This window comes from Doryrhamphus excisus, linkage group LG5 (assembly GCF_037039965.1).
Source record: "Doryrhamphus excisus strain RoL-2023G ecotype Guam linkage group LG5, RoL_Dexc_Guam_v1.1, whole genome shotgun sequence".
Taxonomy (NCBI): domain Eukaryota; kingdom Metazoa; phylum Chordata; class Actinopteri; order Syngnathiformes; family Syngnathidae; genus Doryrhamphus; species Doryrhamphus excisus.
Genome location: NC_136361.1, coordinates 6503568 through 6525707, shown reverse-complemented (window position 1 = coordinate 6525707; position 22140 = coordinate 6503568). Strand labels below are relative to the sequence as shown.

The 22140-nt window shown below is 38.6% G+C and overlaps 1 protein-coding gene across 12 annotated transcripts in view; it reads right to left on the bottom strand.

The window, feature by feature from the left end:
• The window catches only part of LOC131109179 (uncharacterized), a 95217-nt gene that overhangs the window by 50703 nt on the left and 22374 nt on the right, over positions 1 to 22140 (bottom strand). For 9 of the 12 annotated variants that reach the window (XM_058060870.2, XM_058060872.2, XM_058060876.2 and 6 more), the window contains exons 2-3: positions 20532 to 20720; positions 11995 to 12045 (exon numbers count right to left, since the gene is read on the bottom strand). In XM_058060870.2, coding sequence (XP_057916853.2) covers positions 11995 to 12045; positions 20532 to 20718 — 238 coding nt within the window. In that variant the 5' untranslated portion in view covers positions 20719 to 20720. The remainder of the gene's footprint in view (positions 1 to 11994; positions 12046 to 20531; positions 20721 to 22140) is intronic. The other 3 variants (XM_058060873.2, XM_058060878.2, XM_058060881.2) reach the window with 1 other exon arrangement.

Below are 22140 nucleotides of genomic sequence, written 5' to 3'. Positions count from 1 at the left end.
TTAATATCGATACAGTATCATGGAATGAAGTATCGATATTTTCGTACACACCCCTAGTATTTGGTATGTTAAGTTAATGAGCTGCCTCTTTTTTTTTTTTTTTAGCTGTTTTTATATCTTTAGAACGCACTAAAAAAAGAAAGCCATAGATGGGTTGTCTGAGTTATTCTTCGTTTTTATGTGCGAATACTGTTGGGCAAAAGCTACCTGTAAGATGGGGGATGCTTCCTACCCTGGAAAAACACTGGCAACCTGCATGGAAGCTGTCTCAAGCGCCATGCCTGCTGGGATTAAATCTTGTCATATCTAATGTGTTTTCCTAAAAAGCAGAGAAAAGTGAGGGTGCCTTAAGCCCCACAACATCACAATCCACTGTTTTGAATTACATCACGTCTTATTGACAGCATCCCTACAGTGTGTGTGCCTTTCTGGTAGACAATCATGGTCGGATCTTAACTTCCACACCTCCCATGCCTGCAAATGCATGAAAAGATGCTAAACAGAAAACCAGCTTTGACGCTACTCTTGACCGTCGTCTCCACCTCGATTTTTGTTAAGATTTTCCTCTCAGGATTAAGAAGCTGAGCAGCAGCAAAAGGATTTCCAATGGAAGTCATTTGGTTTTCTCAAATTTGCATTTTAAGCTGCCGTGGGTTTCAGAATTCTTCTGTCACGGATCACTTTTTTTTTTGTCCTCCTTTTAAGCTGATTTAACTTTCCCCGGTTGGTACTGTACAGTCTGTACCTGTCAATCAATGCAACAGATGAAGCAAACAAGTGCACACAAAATACAACTAAACACTTAGCATGAATTATACCACCATCTTTTTTTATTTTTTATGCCTTTTCTGGGTTGCCTTCAGGGATGCAGGAATTAAAACACTTCAACTCAACACTAATTGTAAACTACATGCCATGAGTTCCAAACATGAGTGTGCATGGTATGTTGAGTACAGACATGAATCAGTGAAAAACAAGGTGGAGGTTAACTTATTTTCCGCGTCTATCTTTTGTGGTGTCTTAATGGGTTGCATGGGAATATTTAAAGAAAAAATTTCTGTTTCAAACAGTAATTTTTTTTCCCCAAGTTCAAAACCTCCCACAGGCAAACACTAGAGGACATGCACTGACTCACTCAAGTAGAACCCACAACTCCACTGGAGACAAAGTCAGTCAGTTGAAAAGTCATTCAGGGTGGCTTTTAGGTTCCCTCCCGCCCTATCAGGAGGATTAAACCTTCTTTGTGAATATCTGAGGGAGATTTCTCCAGCATTTTAACTTCAAGTTAAACATGCAGGCCGTGAGAAATATACAAAGACTTTAGACGACGGAGATTAAGTTGTAAGAATGAGAATTGGACAAATATTTAGGGGGGGAAATATGCCTGAAAAACTTGCATGCATGACATCATAGGACTACGTTTTGTTTTTTCACCACTTTCCAGAATAAGAATTAGTATCAAAGCTTGATAATCTAATTAAGAAAAATACCATTAAGTTCCGAGTTAAGTCAAATGTTGCTTAAAGACAAAGGCAACAGCTCAACTCTGGAACAGATTTTGTTCCATCTTTGAGGTTCCACTGTATGCTGTTCAAATTGCAACTCTATAACCCAAACCCCAAGTCAAACTCCAACAATTATTTTCTTCATCTGAAGGTTGTAGCTTCGATTAATTGAGTAATGGGTTAGGGCGTAGACGAGCCAAATCAATATGAACCAAATGATGTTTACATTTTTAAAAAAATAATTATTTGAATACCAAAAATAGTTGCAGATTAAACTGATTAATCACTGATTAATCAATTATTATTGCAGCTCCAACTCCACCCTTAACCAAAGCCCAAAGGATGTTTACATTTAAAAAAATAATTATTTGAATAGCAAAAAGTTGCAGATTAAACTGATTAATCATTGATTAATCAATTATTATTGCAGCTCCAACTCCAACCTTAAACCAAAGCCCAAAGGATGTTTACATTTTTTTGAAAATAATTATTTAAATACCAAAAATAGTTGCAGATTAAATGGATTAATCATTGATTAATAAATTATTATTGCAGCTCCAACTCCAACCTTAAACCAAAGCCCAAAGGATGTTTACATTTTTAAAAAATAATTATTTGAATAGCAAAATTAGTTGCAGATTAAATTGATTAATCAATTATTATTGCAGCTCCATCTTTAAACCAAAGCCCAGAGGGTGTTTTTAAAAAAATAATTATTTGAATAGAAAAAATTGTTGCAGATTAAACTAATTAATCACTGATTAATCAAATATTATTGCAGCGCCAACTCCAACCTTAAACCAAAGCCCAAAGGAGACCACCATTATGAACTGAACATTAGGTTAAACACTTGCACATTTTTGGGAGTGAAAAGACAAGATCCCGGGATCAAGTGGCCAAAATTCTCTCCGTAGGTTGGCTAGAAATAAGGTGAAGAAACTCGAAGTAGAACTCCTGCTCCTCTGCATTGAGAGGAGGCGGAGGAGGTGGATGGGTCATCTGGTCAGGATGCCTCCCTGACGCCTCCTTGGGGAGGCGTTCAGGGCGAGTCCAACCGGTAAAAGACCTTGGTGAAGACTCGGAGAGACTATGTCTCTTGACTGGCCTGGGAACGCCTCGGGATCCGTTGGAACAATCTGGACAAAGTTCCTTGCTCATTCCCGACCTCAGCTAAGCGGTAAAAGATGGACGGATTCTCATTCATTTTAACTTGCCTTGTTTGTTGCTTTAATTAATTGACACTGAAGAAGCATTTAGGTTAAGGGAAACATGTTTTCGTGTTGACCAATCGGTTTATCTGAAATTCACCAGGGAGATCACCAGTCATCACCATAAGTTGCCAGTCCGCTTCATGGGTCTATCTTTATGAAGGTCTCATTGACCAAACAAGGTCCAAACAATGGACTACCATAGAAAGGGTGCTTTATTTTTGCAGTTTTTGCTTCTTGTCCAGTGACTTTTAGCAGTAGAGGAATAACGATTGGCAAACCAGGTTACATTTAATAATTTTGTGTAAATATTAATGACATACGCTGGTCTCAATGTGTCCACTTTGTCCATGAATAAAATAACAGTTTTGCTGAGCGTTTTAGCTTGTGTTTGTTGTCTTATGTAGTTGTACAGCATGGATGACTATCCATTATTACTATCCTTACCCAAAAGGGAAAATATTGGAATAGAATTGGGCCAATCAGGGGTTAAGACATTAGATGAAAGGATGATGGAGTGCAGGTTGGGTTAAAGAAGAAAGAGAAGCCAAAAACCTGGTAAGTGTGTGTTTTTTTTCTGTTTATTAGCACAACGTGCAGGCAGAGAGGTCAGTCTATTAAAGGAACCAAATTGAAACCAAATAAAAAAACAAAACCACATGAAAGATGGTATGCATATGACATTGTGGGGAAGCAATACCGACATACATAATACATTTACTTTATTGAGTATCACAAGGTGACCAATGTGAGAGATGCTGTTTGCAGACATCAGTAAAACAGTCATCCACCAAGCGGTACCGTTTGTGCAGTTGGGTACCAGGATGTTGATTACCAGCAACAAAAGCCATTACTTTGTGGAAGTTCCAAACATTTTGATTGCAATTTCAGGAAATATTCCAATTAGTTGGAAGAAAATCACGGTATAGGGGATACTCTACTTGGTTTAAGTGAGATAATTCAGATCCACATCAGATTTTTGTTTTACATTACTGTCTACTTTTGTCTTGTCTTATTGGATTCTTGGACACAATGACATTGGATATGAGTCATGAGCAAAAACTAAGGCATTAGCCACGTATACATGGACCCAAATATCCCAATTCCATTCAGGTTATTTGCTCAAACGGAAAGAATGTAACCTTTGTATACACCTCATTCCGAAAGAAAAGTGCCAATCCGAATGAATATATAACCGGATTCACAGGGGTGGAATATTCCTTTCCCCAATCCGATTGAGGTATCTTGTAACCGCTCAATCGGAAAGTTGTCAGACTGCGTTCTTCTTCGTGGTGTTTTTCTTCTTCTGTTGTTTATTGGCGGTTGGCAAGCAGCTTTCGTGTGCATTAGCACCATCTGTGGATCTAAACCCTTCTATACGCCATCCACAAGTCCAGTTTTATTAAAAAAGAAAATACATATCTATATAAAACATGTGACCAGCTTAATTATAAAATATTAGCAAGATTGAACTTTATCTTTTCCTGTTCCTGGGTGCGTTCTTTCAGCGAATGCTGAGATATGACGTAACACGCAGCTCTAGATGTTCTTCGATTTAAAAAAATGGACGCGAGCAATTAGCACTGGACTGCTAAGGAAAGTTTGTTTTTGATTCAAACTCAATTTCAAGACTGGACGAAGGAAAAACTGGCAATACGGAGTTATTCCAACAAGTGAACGAAAAACTCCAGGAAGTCGGTATCACGTGATGTTGGTGTTTACGCTTTACTGCGCATGCACCATTGACTATTCTGGTTGATTATAGCAGCGCATGTAGACACGCGATTGGAATATTCCTTTCCGTGTATACCATTGCTTTCGGAAAGGTCATTCGGAAAGATCCCATTTGGAAAGAGAAAAACTCCTCATGTAAACGTGGCTAATGTATCTAAAACTACCACTTCATTAGTTTTTCAAGCCCATACCGATACTGACTTAGATTAAACTGCAGTTTGTGCTTATCTGGAGGTAAGAACGACTCAGAGTTGGATTTGACACCTGTACCTGTAGATTTGTCCACTAACATTAACAAAATATTAAATAACATTGCGGAGGCTCAGAAGTACAAACTGTAGCTCCAAGGGGTTTGGTAGCTGGTCGTCCAGCATCGTCATTTCCATCGCAAAATCCCAGATTGCGTTATCCCTGTCTGGCAAACTGTGCACTTGTCATATGTTGCGGCGATAGGAACAAGCCCTGGACTTCATCGCAATGCTGGCATTTTAGGTGACTGATGTGTCAAAGCTCGATGTTTTCCCTTTTCCCCCGTCGTGGAATGTTTGCAGGGTATTTGGCAAAACAGTAAGAAGTCCAACACGATTGACGTTCAGGGGAAGTTACGAAAGGCAGCTGGTAGCACGTGACAGAATCGGTTATCTTAGCTATTTTCTTATGCTAGGAGTCCACTTGGCTGGGACCAGTTGGTGCCAGTTTGCTCTAAGTCAATTTGCTTTGGGGTCTAGTGTCGCCATTAAGGTACCTAGTGGCGTGCCGTGGCTCAAACTGCCTCCCAACTGGCTCCCAACTGCAAAAATTGAGTTTGGGGGCAAGAAAATTCAAAAATGTAAAAAATTTTCGTCGTGCTACAATCGACGTGAAGTGTCCACCAAGTGGAACCAAATGTCGCAAACAATCCGCCAATTGGAATCCACTGGAATGTAATGGAATGAGCCAAGTTGCGCCAATGATGCTAGGAGTCCACTGGGCCCCGCGCCAGTTGGTGTCAGTTTGCGCCAGTTGGAGCCAGTTTGCGCCAAAGATTATGTGATTGGCGCATAGTGGCTCGCTGTTGTGCCGAATTAACAGCAACATGGCAACATTAATTCGGCGCCACAGCGAGCCACTACGCGCCGGCCCAGTGGACTCCTAGCATTATGTTATCGATATGACGTCCTCATATTTGCAAGATAATTATCATGACATTGTTTCAAACGACTAATTCTACAGTATGTCAATTAAATTATTCCTCTTCTGCCACAATAATATTGGCAGTTACAATTGTGTGTCAATTTAATACATGCTCTGCAAGATTGTAGAACGCTGATATTGGAATTGACCCCCAATGTAAACCCAGCCTATGAAAACGGACAAAAATATGCTAAAACCAAACAAAACCTCTCTTGTACATTCGTCACATGAACGATTGTCAGTTCGAATGAAAGTATACTACGTACAATGTATTTATTTGGCTCAACAGCGGAACTAGTGCAAAGCAGAGAAGTAAAGTAGTCCACAGGACGTGAACGCTTACAAGAAACAGGAAGTGTTTTAATAAAACAGGAGGTCATTAGTCTACATACATCTACATAGTCTTGCACACCGGAAGGGACGTTGCAAAGGAGGGAGAGACAGGAAACCACTATGCTTCTTAGTTATTGCTGTCCTTTTCATCAGAGCAGATCCTTGCACATGTTCAAGGATGATGATGGTTTGAGCACCTGGGACCAAGCATGCATCCAATGCTGATTTCTGATTTCACTTTCTTTTTCAGCGGAGACCGCCTCACACTTGGGGGACAACGAATTAATTATACCACCATTTGGTGCCAGTTTGCTCCAATGCAATTTGCTGTGGCGCCTAGTGTCGCCAATAAGGTGCCTCGTGGCGTGCTGTGGCTCAAACTGCCTCCCAACTGGCTCGTGGTGGCCCGTAACGGCTGCAAAAATTGAGTTTGGCGGCAATAAAATTAAAATTAAAATATTTAAAATTTTCATTGCGCTACTTGCAGGAAGTGTTTTAATAAAACAGCAACAAAAAAAACATACAGGAGGTCCTCGGTCTTCATACATCTACATAGTCTTGCAATCCGGAAGGGACGTTGCAAAGGAGGGAGAGACAGGAAACCACCATGCTTCTTAGTTATTGCTGTCCTTTTCATCAGAGCAGATCCTTTAACATGTTCAAGGATACCATCTTTATCCTTCATGATAGTTTGAGTGCCTTGGACCAAGCATGCATCCTATGCTGATTTCACAAGGACCTTCCTTATATATAACCCATATATATGCTCATATACAGTATGCTGCTGATATTGTAAATGTGTGTGGGTGGTTGTGGGTGGGTGGGTGTGTGGGTGGGTGTGTGGGTGGGTGTGTGCCCAAAACAACCAGGCTGCTGGGTGTTGACAGATGAGTCTTGCAGCACTGGCAATTCAGTTTGAAAGGTTTCAGACACGCCTTTGAGCATGCTTTTGTGTGTGTATATGTGTGTGTGTGTGTGTGGCCACGACTTTGTCCACTTTTGGGGACATTTTACACACGTTGATTGTGGACAAGCTTGTTCAAACGGGGGGGAAGAGTTGATTAGTGGGTCACCGTCGGCGTGTGTGCGTTTGCGACAACGTACCATGTGATCGGCGTGCTATGGCCATTTTACCCGAGGGAGAAGAAACAAATTGACAAAGAACAAAACAATATTCGTGTGCAACGTTACAAACGTCACATTTTCTCCTTTTTACTGAAGGAATAAAGGAAGACATGGACAGCACAGTCAGTCAGTGTGTCTGAGCGTGTTGCAGAGGGAAAGAGGTGCATCGAAGCAGAAACGCAGCTGATGGACAGTCAGTGTGGCGATGGAGGCGGGGTCTAGTCCTCTGAAGCATTAGGGATTGAGGAAATTGGAGAGAAAGGATTTGGGAAGCAAAGTAAAAAAAAATAAATGGTGGTGGTGGGTGTTGAAAATGAATATTAAAGTAATTAAAGTATGATGAATATAAAAATGTAAAATCAGGTTGAAGGGGGGTGGGGGGGTTAAAGAGGGAAAAGGAAAGAAAGCAATTAGTCATGTTGAACAAATTCCATTGATTCATTTAACAGATGAAATATTTGACAAACATATAGAGGATTATTCCTGGATTTTTCTACCGTGGTTGGTCAAATATTTTCTCCAGTCTACTGTCTCATGCAGCAGTCATGTGCAGAATATACGTGCAGAATATACACCCATGCACAAATACATGCAGGACTCAAATCCCCGACGCACAACAAGAGGTGTAACGGTACGTCGCCGGTAATGGTACGGCTGGGTGAGAAAACTCGGTTTTAAAATTATGGTTTGGTTAATTTTGGGTACGGTTATATGAATATGAATACAATTCTCAAAAAGATGCTAACCAATCCAATGTAGGTTAATAAATGCTAAGCCAAGGGTGTCCAAAGTGTGGTCTGAAATCCATTTGCGGTATGTGGCATATTTAAAAAATATAATTTTACAAGAAAAAAAATATGATGAAAAATACAAAATATGAAAGAAAAAAAAGTCAAAATATTATGGCAATAAAGTCACAATTACAAGCAGAAAATTTCCAAGAAGCACGAATTAGCAAAAATGCAAAAAGTGAGGAAAACGTTGAATAAATGTAGAAGAAATTTTGTAATATTATGAGGTAAAACATTTTAGTAGCATTGACTTTAAATATTATATTAAACATAACATATATAAAAAGTCAAAATATTATGAAAAATATATAATAATATATTAGAAAATTTCCAAGAAGCAAGAATTAGCAAAAATGCAAAAAGTGAGAAAAAAGGTTGAATAAATGTAAAAAAATTTTGTAATATTATGAGGTAAAACATTTTAGTAGCATTGACTTTAAATATTATATTAAACATAACATATAATTTAATGTAATATGATAAAATAAAGCTTTTTAAGTCATAATATTATAAGAAACAAACAAACAAAAAAAAGATTAAGGTTGAGCATGGAATGTGATGTGAATATTTAGCTTGCTCGCTTCCTTATTAAATCTGAAATTGGAGAAGTTGTTCATGGCGCTGGGCTATGTGGGACACGGGAAATTTTTGTGAGGGGCGGAGCAAGCTGGTGTAGCGTACGCTAGCGGCGCAATACATAATCTCGGTTTCACCGGCTAAACTTGAAACTGAAACCATCAAAATGCAACAAAATGCAGACATGGACAACAGTGAAGCATACAAGCGTCGTCAATGATCAAAAAGCATCCATGTTGGCAGGTTCCGAACCAAAAGATTCCATACCAAATCATGTGGGGATTATAATAAGGAATCACCATGATGAATGCCAATTGATGACTCTTGGCACCTCGGTTACTATGGCAATGCAAGCTGCTCATTCCATCGTGCCATGCAAAGCAGCGGGAGACGACATGCAGGCGACCAATTAACATGCTGAAGACAACCAAGCCTAGCGAGGCACCCGGTAGCCTCATAGCAAGGAGGTTAGACATCTATTCTTCCTAAAGCTCTATCAGCTCAGCACTACATGTACGTACTGCTCGATGACACTAAATAAAGCTGCTTATTCAGCCAGTTTGTGAGAAAAATATAATTAATTAAATAATTATTAATAATAATAATTCTTAATAGTCAATCAATCAATTAATTAATTATCTTTTCTTACAAATTAATTAATTAATAATAATTATTATTATTCATTAATTATAATAAATAATACATTACTTAATTATAATAAATTGATTATAATCTCAAATTAATTAATAATAATAATTATTATTAGTTAATTAATTACTTTTGTTTGTTTTGTTTTGCTCCATTTGTATCTGCGTAATATTCGCATAATACAAAGTTTTCCCAACCTAATTTTCCCCAAATTACTATTTTCTTTTTTTTCCTTGAAACTGAATTTCATATTCTTTTTTTAATATGTCAGCTCCATGCGACTAAAACGTTTTTTTTTCACTTAATACATATTTTGACAGGCTGCACGGCGGTCGTGTGGTTAGCGTACAGACCTCACAGTTAGGAGACCCGGGTACGGATATTTTCCTGAAACTTACCTATGCTCTACTGCTGATTACTAAAGAATCTTTTGGTAGGCCCCATGTTAATATAGCCATAGAACACAATACGTTGGTCGAGTGGTTTAGCGCGCAGACCTCACAGCTTGGAGACCAGGGTTCAATTCCACCTTCGGCCATCTCTGTGTGGAGTTTGCATGTTTTCCCCGTGCATGCGTGGGTGTTCTCCGGGTACTCCGGTTTCCTCCCACATTCCATAGGTATGAATGTGAGTGTGAATGTTTTTTTGTCTATATGTGCCCTGTGATTTTTTGATCTGCATGCACTTGTTATATTCCGGATGCTCTTCTGGACGAATACCAGTGATGCTTACTAGTGGAGATTCACATATTACGACATTATTCTCAGAAAATTTTATTCCTTGTAATATTTTGGCTTATTTTTTGTAAAATTACTGCAGATATTTCAATTTTCTTTTGCTGTTGTTGTTGGGTTTTGGGCCAAACATGGCTCCCGTTTTGATTGATGAAATTATTCATGACTGCTTGGTTCTCATTTGCCCGCATTTATGTGCTTAGGGGTTGAATTGTCTTCCGTTTCTAAAATCGTTCTGCGTATAGCATGTGTATATCGACACCAGAGTGGCGTAGCTGTTACCATAGCAACGCAATTGTAACCATGCCACCCCTGTACTGGGGGCCGTAGGGTTCAACAGATCCATGAAAGATCCACTACAAGGACCAAATGACAACACTGCACCCTCTAAAAACATATGAACCTCTAAAGTATTATTATTTGGGGGTTTGAGATTGGTCCGACCAATGAGCCAAGACGAGAAACTAAATCATCACCATTACCAACACACTGCAATCAATTCTCTGCATCATAAAGACCGTCAGAAAACTCTTCCAGCTCGAAGGGAAGACGTGAAGTTCATTAGGCTCCCCTCTCCAACACCATCTCCGCTCAACAACTAATTACGTCTCATATAAGATGACACTAATAACACTGTAAGCAACAAAAGTACTTCCCCATGATTACAAGGGATTTGTGCATCTGGGTCTTCATGGTCCTTATTCCACTGATTAAAATGTGCGAGACTGATATTATGAGGGCAGCGTTGAGATGAATCACTGCAAGTATTCACAGTGTTTCACTTTTAGCACATTTTGATACATTCCCGTATGGATTACATTCAATTTTGTTCCTCAAAATTCGACAAGTATCATCCCACAATGGTAACGTGAATTAAAATTTTTATTATTAAGGGAGAATTTTTTTTTTAACTTGTATAGCCCTTTGTGAAAAAGCGATTATCCCCCAAACCAAATACAGTACCTGGTTGGACCACCCTTAGCAGTAACAACTGCAATCAAGCGTCAACAACTGCAAGATTCTCTTACAATTTTGGATCACTCATCTTTGCAGAATTGTTGTCATTCAGTCACATTAGAGGGTTTTCTACCATGAAGCCTTTTTAAGGTCATACCACAGAATCTCAATAGGATTCAGGTCAGGACTTGGACTAGGCCACTCCAAGGTCTTCATTAGAGACGTCCGATATTGGCTTCTTTGCCAAAAACCAATATACCGATATTGTCCAACTTTCAATTTCTGATACTGATGAATGAACACATATGTGTTGTATATCGATTTAATATTGGTTTGTATAATCAGGAAAAAATCTGATACCGATATCAACCGATATTGCATTTTTAGGCTGGTATTGGGCCGATAATTATTTGTACCTATTATCGGACATCCCTACAGGTAATCTTTATTTTGTTTATCTTTCTCAGCCATTCAGACGTGGACTTGCTGGTGTGTTTTGGATAATTGTCCTGCTACAGAACCCAAGTTGGTTTCAGCTTGAGGTCATAAACAAATGGCTGGACATTCTCCTTCTGGATTTTTTTGGTAGACGGTAGAGTTTATGATTCCATTGATCACGGCAAGTCTTCCAGGTCCCGAATCAGCAAAACAGAACCAAATCATCACACTACCACCACCATATTTTACTGTTGGTATGATGTTCTTTTTCTGGAATGTGGCGTTACTTTTACTCCAGATGCAAATGGAACACGCCTTCGAAAAAATTCGGGAGGGGAGAGGGGGGGTCACTTTTTCACCAAAGGACATTTTTTTTCTCCACTAATAATTTTTTGGAGTTTGAAGTTGGAGTTTAAAAATTCAGTTGTGTTGTCATTGGCCAATATTTACATTTGCTTGATGATCTCAAACATTTAAGTGACAAACCATTGTGTACTATATTCATATTATTTATTTGTATAGATGTCTATTTACATAATTGCTTGAGTTAAATATCTGTTGGACAGCTGAGCTGCATTTTTCGTATTTAAAATTTTGGTCCTCCTGCTTCTTTTCACGCACAAAAAACACTATGGCAACAGAAAAAATAATAACAATAAATAAATAAATAAAAAGTGACAATGGTAGGGAATGATAATGATAAATGTATGCAGATGATGAGCAATTCTAGCAGTCTGACTGGTGGCTTAGGGAAGTATGAGATCTCGCTTACCAGGCTTTTGCACCCCCTGAGCTTGCTGTTGTCCGTTTCCCAATGCAGTACCTGTGTGTGCAACAAACACACGCACACGGAAGCACAGAAACAAGCAAACATTACTATCCATCCGAGCGGCTTAAGTGGGTTTTTCACTGTACTGAATATAGCATGGTGTTCACAAATACAAATACGACTGAGCCTGGAAATGAACCCGAACCCTGAACCGTAAGTCTTATCTTAAAGGGCACCTCCTTCCAGTCACTGGGCACAAGCATATATGTGTGCTATTAATACCACACGGGCCAGTTAAAGGCAGACAAGGCCGGTGTCGGTGCAGGATGCTGAGGAAAGATGAAGCTGTGCCACATGCGGCTGCCAGGTCACTGCACTCTTATTTATCGTTCGCATGCACGCATATCTGGCAACCAGCTAAACAGGCCGCCATTTATTGCAATCGCATAAATGCAAACACATAGGAGGACCAGGTGTCCCATCAGGGTACGAGGTCTACTGGTGAGCACTCAATAATAAATATGAGGAAAACGTAGGCAATGTGGAAGTTTTATACGGTTGTGTTTTTGTTCCATTTGTATCTTTGTGTAATAGATTTGAATATTACAATAATTGGGTATATATATATAATATAATATTACTAATAATTTGTTTGTTTCTTTCGGCTTTTTCCTGATTTCGGAGTGGCCAAAGCATGTGCATATCGAGACCAGCGTGTAGTGGGGGCCAGAGGCCGCGATTGACTGGTGAGCACTCAATAATAAATATGAGGAAAACGTGGGCAATGTGGAAGTTATATATGGTATCTTCGTGTAATATTTGCACAATAATACAACATTTCCCCGAACTAATTTTCCCAAAATTACCATTTTTTCCCTTGAAATTTAATTTAATATTCTTTTTTTAATATGTCAGCTCCATGCTACTAAAACGTTTTTTTTCTCGTAATATATATTTTATATTACGACTTAATTCTCGTAAAGTTACTATTTCTGATGGGATCATGGGTATCATCTTAGTTCCATAATATTTTCACTTTATCTTCATGACATTATAATGTTTTCTGCAGCCTAATTTTCCAAGCATTACGACTTTACTTGTTGTTTTGTTTGTTTTTCATAGTGATAATAATATTTGACACTTAAATGTTTCAATTTTATGCTACTAAAATGATGTTTTTTCCTAATATTTTGTTTTTCCTGATTTTGGAGTCGCCACAGCAGATCTTCTTCATAAATGCAAACACATAATGATAGGAGGAGCAGGTGTCCCATCGGGGTACGAGGACGACTGGTGAGCACTCAATAATAAATGTGAGGAAAATGTGGTCAACGTGGAAAACATTGGTAATAGTTCATAAGTATGTGACAATACAGGGGAAAAGTACAGCAGTTTGAGTTTTTTCGCCGAGCTTTTTTCGCCACTTTGTTTGATGGTCCTTGAATGCATCATGGTTGTCTGGGTTGTGTTGCATGTGAACATTTTTTTAATTTTAGAAAGAAATGGAGGGTTCTGGAGCTCAATCCGTGCTAAAAATGACAACATTTGCTTTAATTCTAAATGTTGATCTCAAACAGCCATTCTCTTGTGGTCCCAGAACCTAACCCATAAGCCCCAGCTTTTTTTTTGGCAGGAGCCAATCACGACAACTTGTCAGCTCATTGGTAATCGCAGGAGGTCATTATATATAAGAGTATAGCAGTCTGACTGAGAAAAACACTAAAGTCATCACACAGCAACTTAACACCCCAAAAGTATAGTAAAACCACACAGCTAGGAGACCCGGATGTGATTCCACCCTCAGACATCTCTGTGTCGAGTTTGCATGTTCTCACAGATTTTCTCAGGGTACTCCGGTTTCTTCCCACATTCCAAAAACATGCTAGGTTAATTAGTGACTCCAAATTGTCCATAGGTATGAATGTGAGTGTGAATGGTTGTTTGTCTATATGTGCCCTGTGATTGGCTGGCGACCAGTCCAGGGTGTACTCGCCTGGAATAGGCTCCAGCACTCCACTTGACCTTCGTGAGGATAAGCGGTAGAAAATGAATGAATGAATGTTAAATTACTCAATTTTTGTTATTTCAAAGTGTTATTGGTCCATGTAATGAATATTTCCTATGAACAAAAAAGGCCAACTTAGCTTCCATATTGTTTATGCCACATGCCACACTGGTGGCATATGTGGATTTTGATTAGACAGTATGACTATATGATGGCTATGCCTTTGACTGGCCACAACAAAATCACGCCACAATGCCACAGACGGGAGCGTGCGTAGCCATGCATGTTTCATAATAGAAATCAAACGAATCCACAAAGACAAGCCGCTATAGTCTGTGAGCACCAGTCAGCTTTTTATTTGACAGGAACCCATCATGAGCTATGAAAAACTCACGACAAGCCTGTCAACCCATGGGTAATTTCATGTGGTCATTCATCACAGTCTGACTCACGGTTTCATCTTATAAACAACATTATTCTCATCACGCAGCAACTTAATACTTAAAAGGTACATAAGAAATGTTTTACATCATGAAAGATGGGAGCAAAATGTTGTGTTTCCTTCTATATTACACTTTATTCTTCTGGCAAGACTATGTTTTGCTTTCTGTTTATCAAGAGATGCAATCATAAGTTCAGAGGTCACTGATATAGGAGGTGAGAGCCTGGATAACAATCTCCATCCTAGATTGCCCCAAAGGTGTTTAATGGACTGGAGGTCAATCTTTATGCTTAAGTGCTTCATGTCATCCCACCATGCCTTAATGAAGTACACTTAAGCATCATGGAAAAGAAAAAAGCCTTCCCTCTACTGTTCTCATTAGGTTGAAAGGTCTTGGTATGGAAGTTAATTCATTTTAAAGAAAGTTATTGATTTGAAATATGTATTTGACTTTTGTCTGTACAGTAGATAGTGGAACTTTGGTTAGCATGCGCTGCTGATGACAAACATTATCGTACATTTTCTGATTAACGTGCAATATTGTGCATGTCTTGTCACGTTACACGCAAGTCCGACTTAATTCCAAAAATGTCATTTTTAATGAAAAGGTACACTTCAAGCAGAACTTTCACTTTGACACAAATTTTGCCATGTACTGTATATTTAGCCGAAATATCTAAACTATCATCACACAGCAACTTAACACCCCCAAAGTATAGTAAAACTCAATATTTTTTTATTATAGGTAAATGTTAAATTAGCGGGCTGCACGGCAGACAAGTGGTTAGCACGCAGACCTCACAGCTAGGAGACCTGGGTTCAATTCCACCCTCGGCCAACTCTATGTGAAGTTTGCATGTTCTCCCCATGCATGCATGAGTTTTCTCCAAGTACTAATAATACAATAGAGGGGAAAAATACAGCAGTTTTTTTGCAGAGCGTTGAGATTTCCCACTTTGTTTGGTGGTCCTTGAATGCATCATAGTTGTCTAGGTTGTGTTGCATGTGAGCATTTTCAATTTTAGAAAGAAATGGAGGGTTCTGGAGCTCAAGCCGAGCTAAAAATGACAACATTTGCTTTAATTCTAAAGGTTGATCTCAAACAGCCATTCTCTTGGGGTCCCAGAACCTAACCCATAAGCCCCAGCTTTTTTTTTGGCAGGAGCGAATCAAAACAAGCTTGTCAGCCCATTGGTAATCGCAGGAGGTCATTATATATAAGAGTATAACACTATAGCAGTCTGACTAAAGTCATCACACAGCAACTTAACACCCCAAAAGTATAGTAAAACCCATCGTTTTTAAAACTATGGGTAAATGTTAAATTAGCGGGCTGCATGGCAGGCAAGTGGTTAGCGCGCAGGCTACAGAGCTAGGAGACCCGAGTTTGATTCCACCCTCAGACATCTCTGTGTGGAGTTTGCATGTTCTCCCCGTGCATGCGTGGGTTTTCTCCGGGTACTCCAGTTTCCTCCCACAAAACATGCTAGGTTAATTGGCGACTCCAAATTGTCCATAGGTATGAATGTGAGTGTGAATGGTTGTTTGTCTATATGTGCCCTGTGATTGGCTGGCGACCAGTCCAGGGTGTACCCCGCCTCTCATCCAAAGACAGCTGGGATAGGCTCCAGCACCGCAGCGACCCTTGCGAGGAAATGCGGTAGAAAATGAATGAATGAATCTAAACAACTATAACACAACACAAGAAACACAAAAATGAAAAATATTATTTATTTATAAGTCTAACACCATTAACTATTAACTTTCACATTTGGAAATGTCCAATTTCCCTGCAATTTGTAACCTTCTGCACGCTACACTCCTCCACGTTCTTCCCCATCATCCTCGCTGTCATGTATGTTTTTTTTCCATTCAAATAAACATGTGGAGCTCTTATCAAATGCCCCTCTGTCGGCTTGCGGCCATTTTTATAGCATAAAACATCTCTAAAAGTGACATTCGTTAATGTTCAGTTGCGTCATTACCTTGCCTATCGCGCTAAAAACATATAAATCCGTCTTTAAGATCAGGTGTTCTGGTTTATAAATACGTCTTTAGTATTAGAGGTACCACTGTACTTAGCTAAATGGTAGATTGTCATGGACGACCAAAATGGGGAAAATTTAGATTTTCCCATCTGACACATATTATGCAAATTAACACATTATGATATGAATGCAAGAACACACAAATAATCAGAGCTGTATTTCATCCATACAATCATCCAGGGAGATAAATGACACCAATGCAGTCAAGAACCCGATATATTTTGAGTGCACATGAATAAACATGTGAACATGGCTAGCGGTGTGCCAAAATAGCACCAAAAAATAAAAAAATATATAAAAAATGACAAGCGTGCTTCCATCATCTAACTTGCCTGCTGACATTGGACAATAACTTGCAGACTGCCTCACCCTGCTGTTTTGGCGCTGCATGTCAGCATGTCTGTGTTTGTCCGACGGCCACACCACCCACAGCCTGTCCTGTAGCTTGGCTGTCACTGCCCACTGCCCACACGCTGTCTGACTGTCTGACTGTCTGACTGTCTGACCCCGGTGTCTGGGCAGCCATAACAACCCTGCTAGCTGAGTCATTGTTGCTTCATCTGTCACTTTGCTTATTTGATATCCGGTTCAAATGTTTCGCTACCCAATTTGTCGGACGGCAGTAGTTCAACGTGCAGGTAGTATTTTGGATAGTCACACTCTGGGCAACACTGTCCCCTTGTGTTTTGGTGGAGGATTGCAAGTCACAAGCTCCGCCCTCAGCCGTAATCTCATGAAACAACGACACATCCGAATGTTTTTTTAAGAAAATACGTCCGCTACCTGGCAGTATAAAGCTGCAAAACGAAGGCAGGGGCGTCCAAACTTTATCTAAATATTTAAACTTTTATCTGAATTACTTTTTGTGGATTTTCTTCTCATAATATCATGACTTTATTCCCATATAGAATAGTTATAGACTTTTCCGCAAACACATAACTTTATTTTGCGTTACTTTTTACAAATGTGCTTTTCATACATTTACATTACAATGATGTTATTTTTTAAGCTTTTATTTTTGTAAAGTTTTGACTTTTTTCTTAATATTTTGACTTTATGCTTATAAAGTCAAGGCTGTTTTTTTCAAATTCTGCTGTTTTTTTTTAATTGTCCTACTATTTCAACTTTCTTGTTGTAAATGTTCTTTTCGCAACTAAGACTTTACTCCTGTAATATTTTGACTTTATACTCAACATATACTCAACTTTTCAGTTGTTTTGTTTGTTTCTCTTAATATTACACCTTGAAGAAATTTTTTTTATTTTTTTCAACAATTTCAACTTTTTTTCCAACATTTTTCTGCCCTCACAATATGACAATGTTATTCTTATAATTAGATTACAGCTTTTTTCTCTTTTTTGACTTTGTTATTGTAAAATTCCGCCTCATTTTTTGTAGATCCAAAAAGTATATGAAAAAACTGAACCAAAACGAATAATGAAGAATAATGACTATTTGGGTGACAAATTGCATTTTTCAATATGAAATTGAATTTATTGCCAAAAGCACAATATAGATACTTTTCTTGTGAGATGACATTATCAATTTGTGTTATTTTTACTTTTTTTTAGTTATTGTTGGTGCGGCGTATAATATCTGCATGCCCAGAAAGGTGCCTATATATAAAATGTATTATTAGGCCATGCCACCCGATTTATGGGGGGACTGATAACATGGCAGAGTCAAAACTCCAACATCTGGATGCTAATTGCTCAACGTGAGGATTGAGATTAACTCTATTTAACCAGGTAGCCGGTGCACCCAAAGCATTGGCCGCTAGCTTGTTTATCCTCAGACTATCCGCCCGGCGGCTGAATGACATCCGAGTGGATCCAGAATGGCAGCCGGGGTCCAGCAGTGCCTGATATCATCAGGCATTTAAGGACATCCGCGGTTCCTATTACATAAAACAAATTTCCATCATGCTCAGGGTTTTAAAGGAAACAGATGAGACCAACAGTTCGGGAAGATCTGATTCCCAAACCACTTCAAAAGAACTCCAGAAAATCATCACCGAAGTATCACCAAACAATACTGTAACAAACTACAAACGTCAACATGTGGTTGTGTAGCTAAGAGTCGAACAAGCAGGGGAAAAAAAGATAAGGAAAAAGATAAGGAGAGGCAATGACTTAGTTACACTGAGTTACACTGTATACATAACATGTGTGCTGTTTTCAAAATATCATAAGCTGACGTCTGGTTCATTTTTCATTTATGAAAAAACTGAACATTATGTTAGCTTTCACTAAATGTATGCTTATCCAATCAGTGCTGAACATATATAAAGGGTACTTGTACACAGCATTGATGCTATTTCACTTATGAACTAGAAGCACTCTGAAAGCTCAGACATCCATCAAGCGCCACAAGTTCCCCAATATTGTGATTTACATCATAAATATTACTCCTACATTAATTTTATCTACATTAGATTCCTTGACCACAAAAAACAGGGAAAAGGTTTGAATTACTTGAAGGATGCTAACATCGCTAATATGCTAACATCGCTAATATGCTAATGTCACATGCAACATTCAGCATAATAGTGTTAATTGTTAGCATAAGTGCCTACCTCTGAAAATGCTAAAAATGTTACTTTAATTATCCTAGTTATGCTAATAATAATTATGCTAATAAATTATGTTACTTTACTTTTCTCGTAACACCTAGCATGATGTGTGTAGGTGCTAAGTTTATATTCATGAAAATCACTCATGTCAGCATGGCATGCTCATGTTAGCATGCTGGCAATGCTAACATACTAATACTACCATGTTAACACCTAGCACAATAGTGAATACCAATGAAAATGGATAAAAATGCTAATACACTAATGTTAACATGCATACATGTTACATTACACATGTAATGTACACATGTTACATTATGTATACATAGCATTATAATGTGTGTTAGTGTTTACCCATGAAAATGGCTGAAATGCTACTATGCTAATATTAGCATGCTAGCAATGTTAACATTATCATGCTAACACTTAGCATGATAAGTGCATTTATGTGTCTACCCATGAAAATAGCAAAAAAATGCTTGTATACATGACAGCAATGCTAGCATGCACACATTAGCATGCTAACACCTAGCATGATAGCGCTAATTGTCTGCTTAAGGTCATATTCATTAAATTGCAATAAAATGCCAGTATGCTCAGGTTAGCATGCTAGCAATGTTAACATGCTAGTTTTAGCATGTTAACACAGAGTACAGTACGGTAGTGTCTACCTACAAAAATGGCTTAAATGCTACTATGCCATACTTACCATAGAGCATGATCAATGTGTTTATATGTGTCTACCCATGAAAACAGCTAAAATTGTACTATGCTAATATTAACATGCTAGCAATGATAACATTAGCATGATAAGTGCAGTTATGTGTTAACCCATGAAAATAGCAAAAAATGCACGTATCATGACAGCAATGCTAACATGCGGACATTAGCATTTTAACGCCGAGCATGATAGCGCTAATTGTCTGCTTAATTTGCAATAAAATGCCAGTATGCTCAGGTTAGCATGCTAGCAATGTTAACATGCTAATTTTAGCATGTCACCACAGACTACAGTACAGTAGTGTCTACCTACAAAAATGGCTTAAATGCTACTATGCTAATGTTAACATAGAGCATGATAGATGTGTTTATATGTGTTTACCCATGAAAACAGCTAAAATTGTACTATGCTAATATTAGCATGCTAGCAATGATAACATTAGCATGAGGAGTGCATATATGTGTCAACCCATGAAAATAACAACAAATGCTTGTATGCATTCACATTCTAGCAATGCTAACATACAAATATTAGCATGCTAACACCTACGTACCATGATAGCGCAATGTACCAGGAAGTCTAAATGTCCCGAATAACTGCTTTTACCATTTTTTTGTGGATGTCATTCAAATTAATTCAGAACCTTTCAAGTTATTTTAGAACACAAACAGAACCAACAAACACGCTGCACTCGGCGTCAGCAGTGATAATGTAAATCTACTTGTCAAACACCGTGCAACATAGAATCTCACCTGCACTGGCGTCGTCATTGTCCAGCAGGGGGATGTAGTCCGTCTTGCCAACCGTCTCCCCGACCTGATCGTCGTAGGTCTCTGCCTCCAACTGAGCCACAAAGTCCCTCTCCACCAGGCTTTCGGGACCCTGCTGCGGAGCACTGTCCACCAGAGCGTCGCTGAGACTCAAGTCTAACTCCGCCATGGCTGCACATAAAAACAGAATACATCGTCAGTATGCTGCCCATACCAAAAGTCATACCAAAATGTCATTTAAATAATAATAATGGATTGGATTTATATAGCACTTTTCTATAAGTGCCAGTCAAATAATATAGCCACTATCAATTCATACAATGTTATACTGTTCCCGACCACAAGGAGGCATGGTCTCCATTGCTCCGATTCCAATTTGTTCGTACTCATTTGCAGAATAGCACCCCCCCCCCACACACACACATGGGACTGCAATTGACCAATGGGTGACAGGAGAATCTGCAGAGTCACATTGTGTCATCTTCCAAATATAATGCAGGATTATCAACAGTGCCAGCTGCCCGCCTTACTTTGCTGCTCAGCCACTGTCTACGTTTATCTCATTACCATCCTCCCGACAACCCCCCCCCACCCCCGAACGTCACCTGTGAAGGCTCTCAGTTAACCTCACACAACCAACCCTGCTGAAACAGGACACTCATTGTCATTCAGAGCCCGGCGGGGGTCAAGTTGTCGCTCCAGGGCAAACACAAGGGAGCACATCTGTTGCCAAAATCCTAACCCATTTTTGAAGCCATACATACAGCTTTACACTGACCCAAGGCATTGCATCATATAATCATAAGTCATAAATCTTTACATGCTTCTATCATCCAAATGGGTTATAAGAAAACAAGACATAAACAATACTGAAATATAATTCTCCAGCCCCCTCTGCTGGATTTTTCACTGACTACATGTTTATTTTAACAACATAAAGTGTCTTATATTTCTTTTCTGTATTGCAGGCCTGAGCCAAACACACAAATATGTGGCATAACCATGACTTATTGAGAAAATATGTAGAAAAAAATGGCAACACAAGAAAGCAAGGCTTTGCTTTTGTAATGCAGTTATATATTTTATTGATCAGTCATGATGTGCTATATATATATCACGATATTGACAGTTACTATGGTACCCATTATGTCATTGGATGGTCATATCACCTCGTACTTTGGTACGTGATAAAAAAAACCTTAAACTATATTAGGAAAGCAGGAAGTGAACAAATGTAACAGTTACTTATTATAAAAGTACCAGATGGAGGGGTAGGATTTAATAAGCTTTGCTTCTTCCTACTCCTTTTGGACATGTGGAACTGTGAACTGATTATGTGATGCATTCAATTGTAATCTGATGCATGTTCAAATGAAATTAAACCATTACCAAGCCATAAAAATGGCCACAAGGTGGAATAACGACAGAGATCATGTGGAAAATTGTAAATGGTTCATGGTGTTATATATTTGTTCACCTCCTGCTTTCATCATATAATTTTTTTATTTTATTTTTTCTACTTTTTTTTAATTAATGTTTATTTTTTAATATATTTTAATTTAATTATTTATTTTTGTCACATACCAAAGTA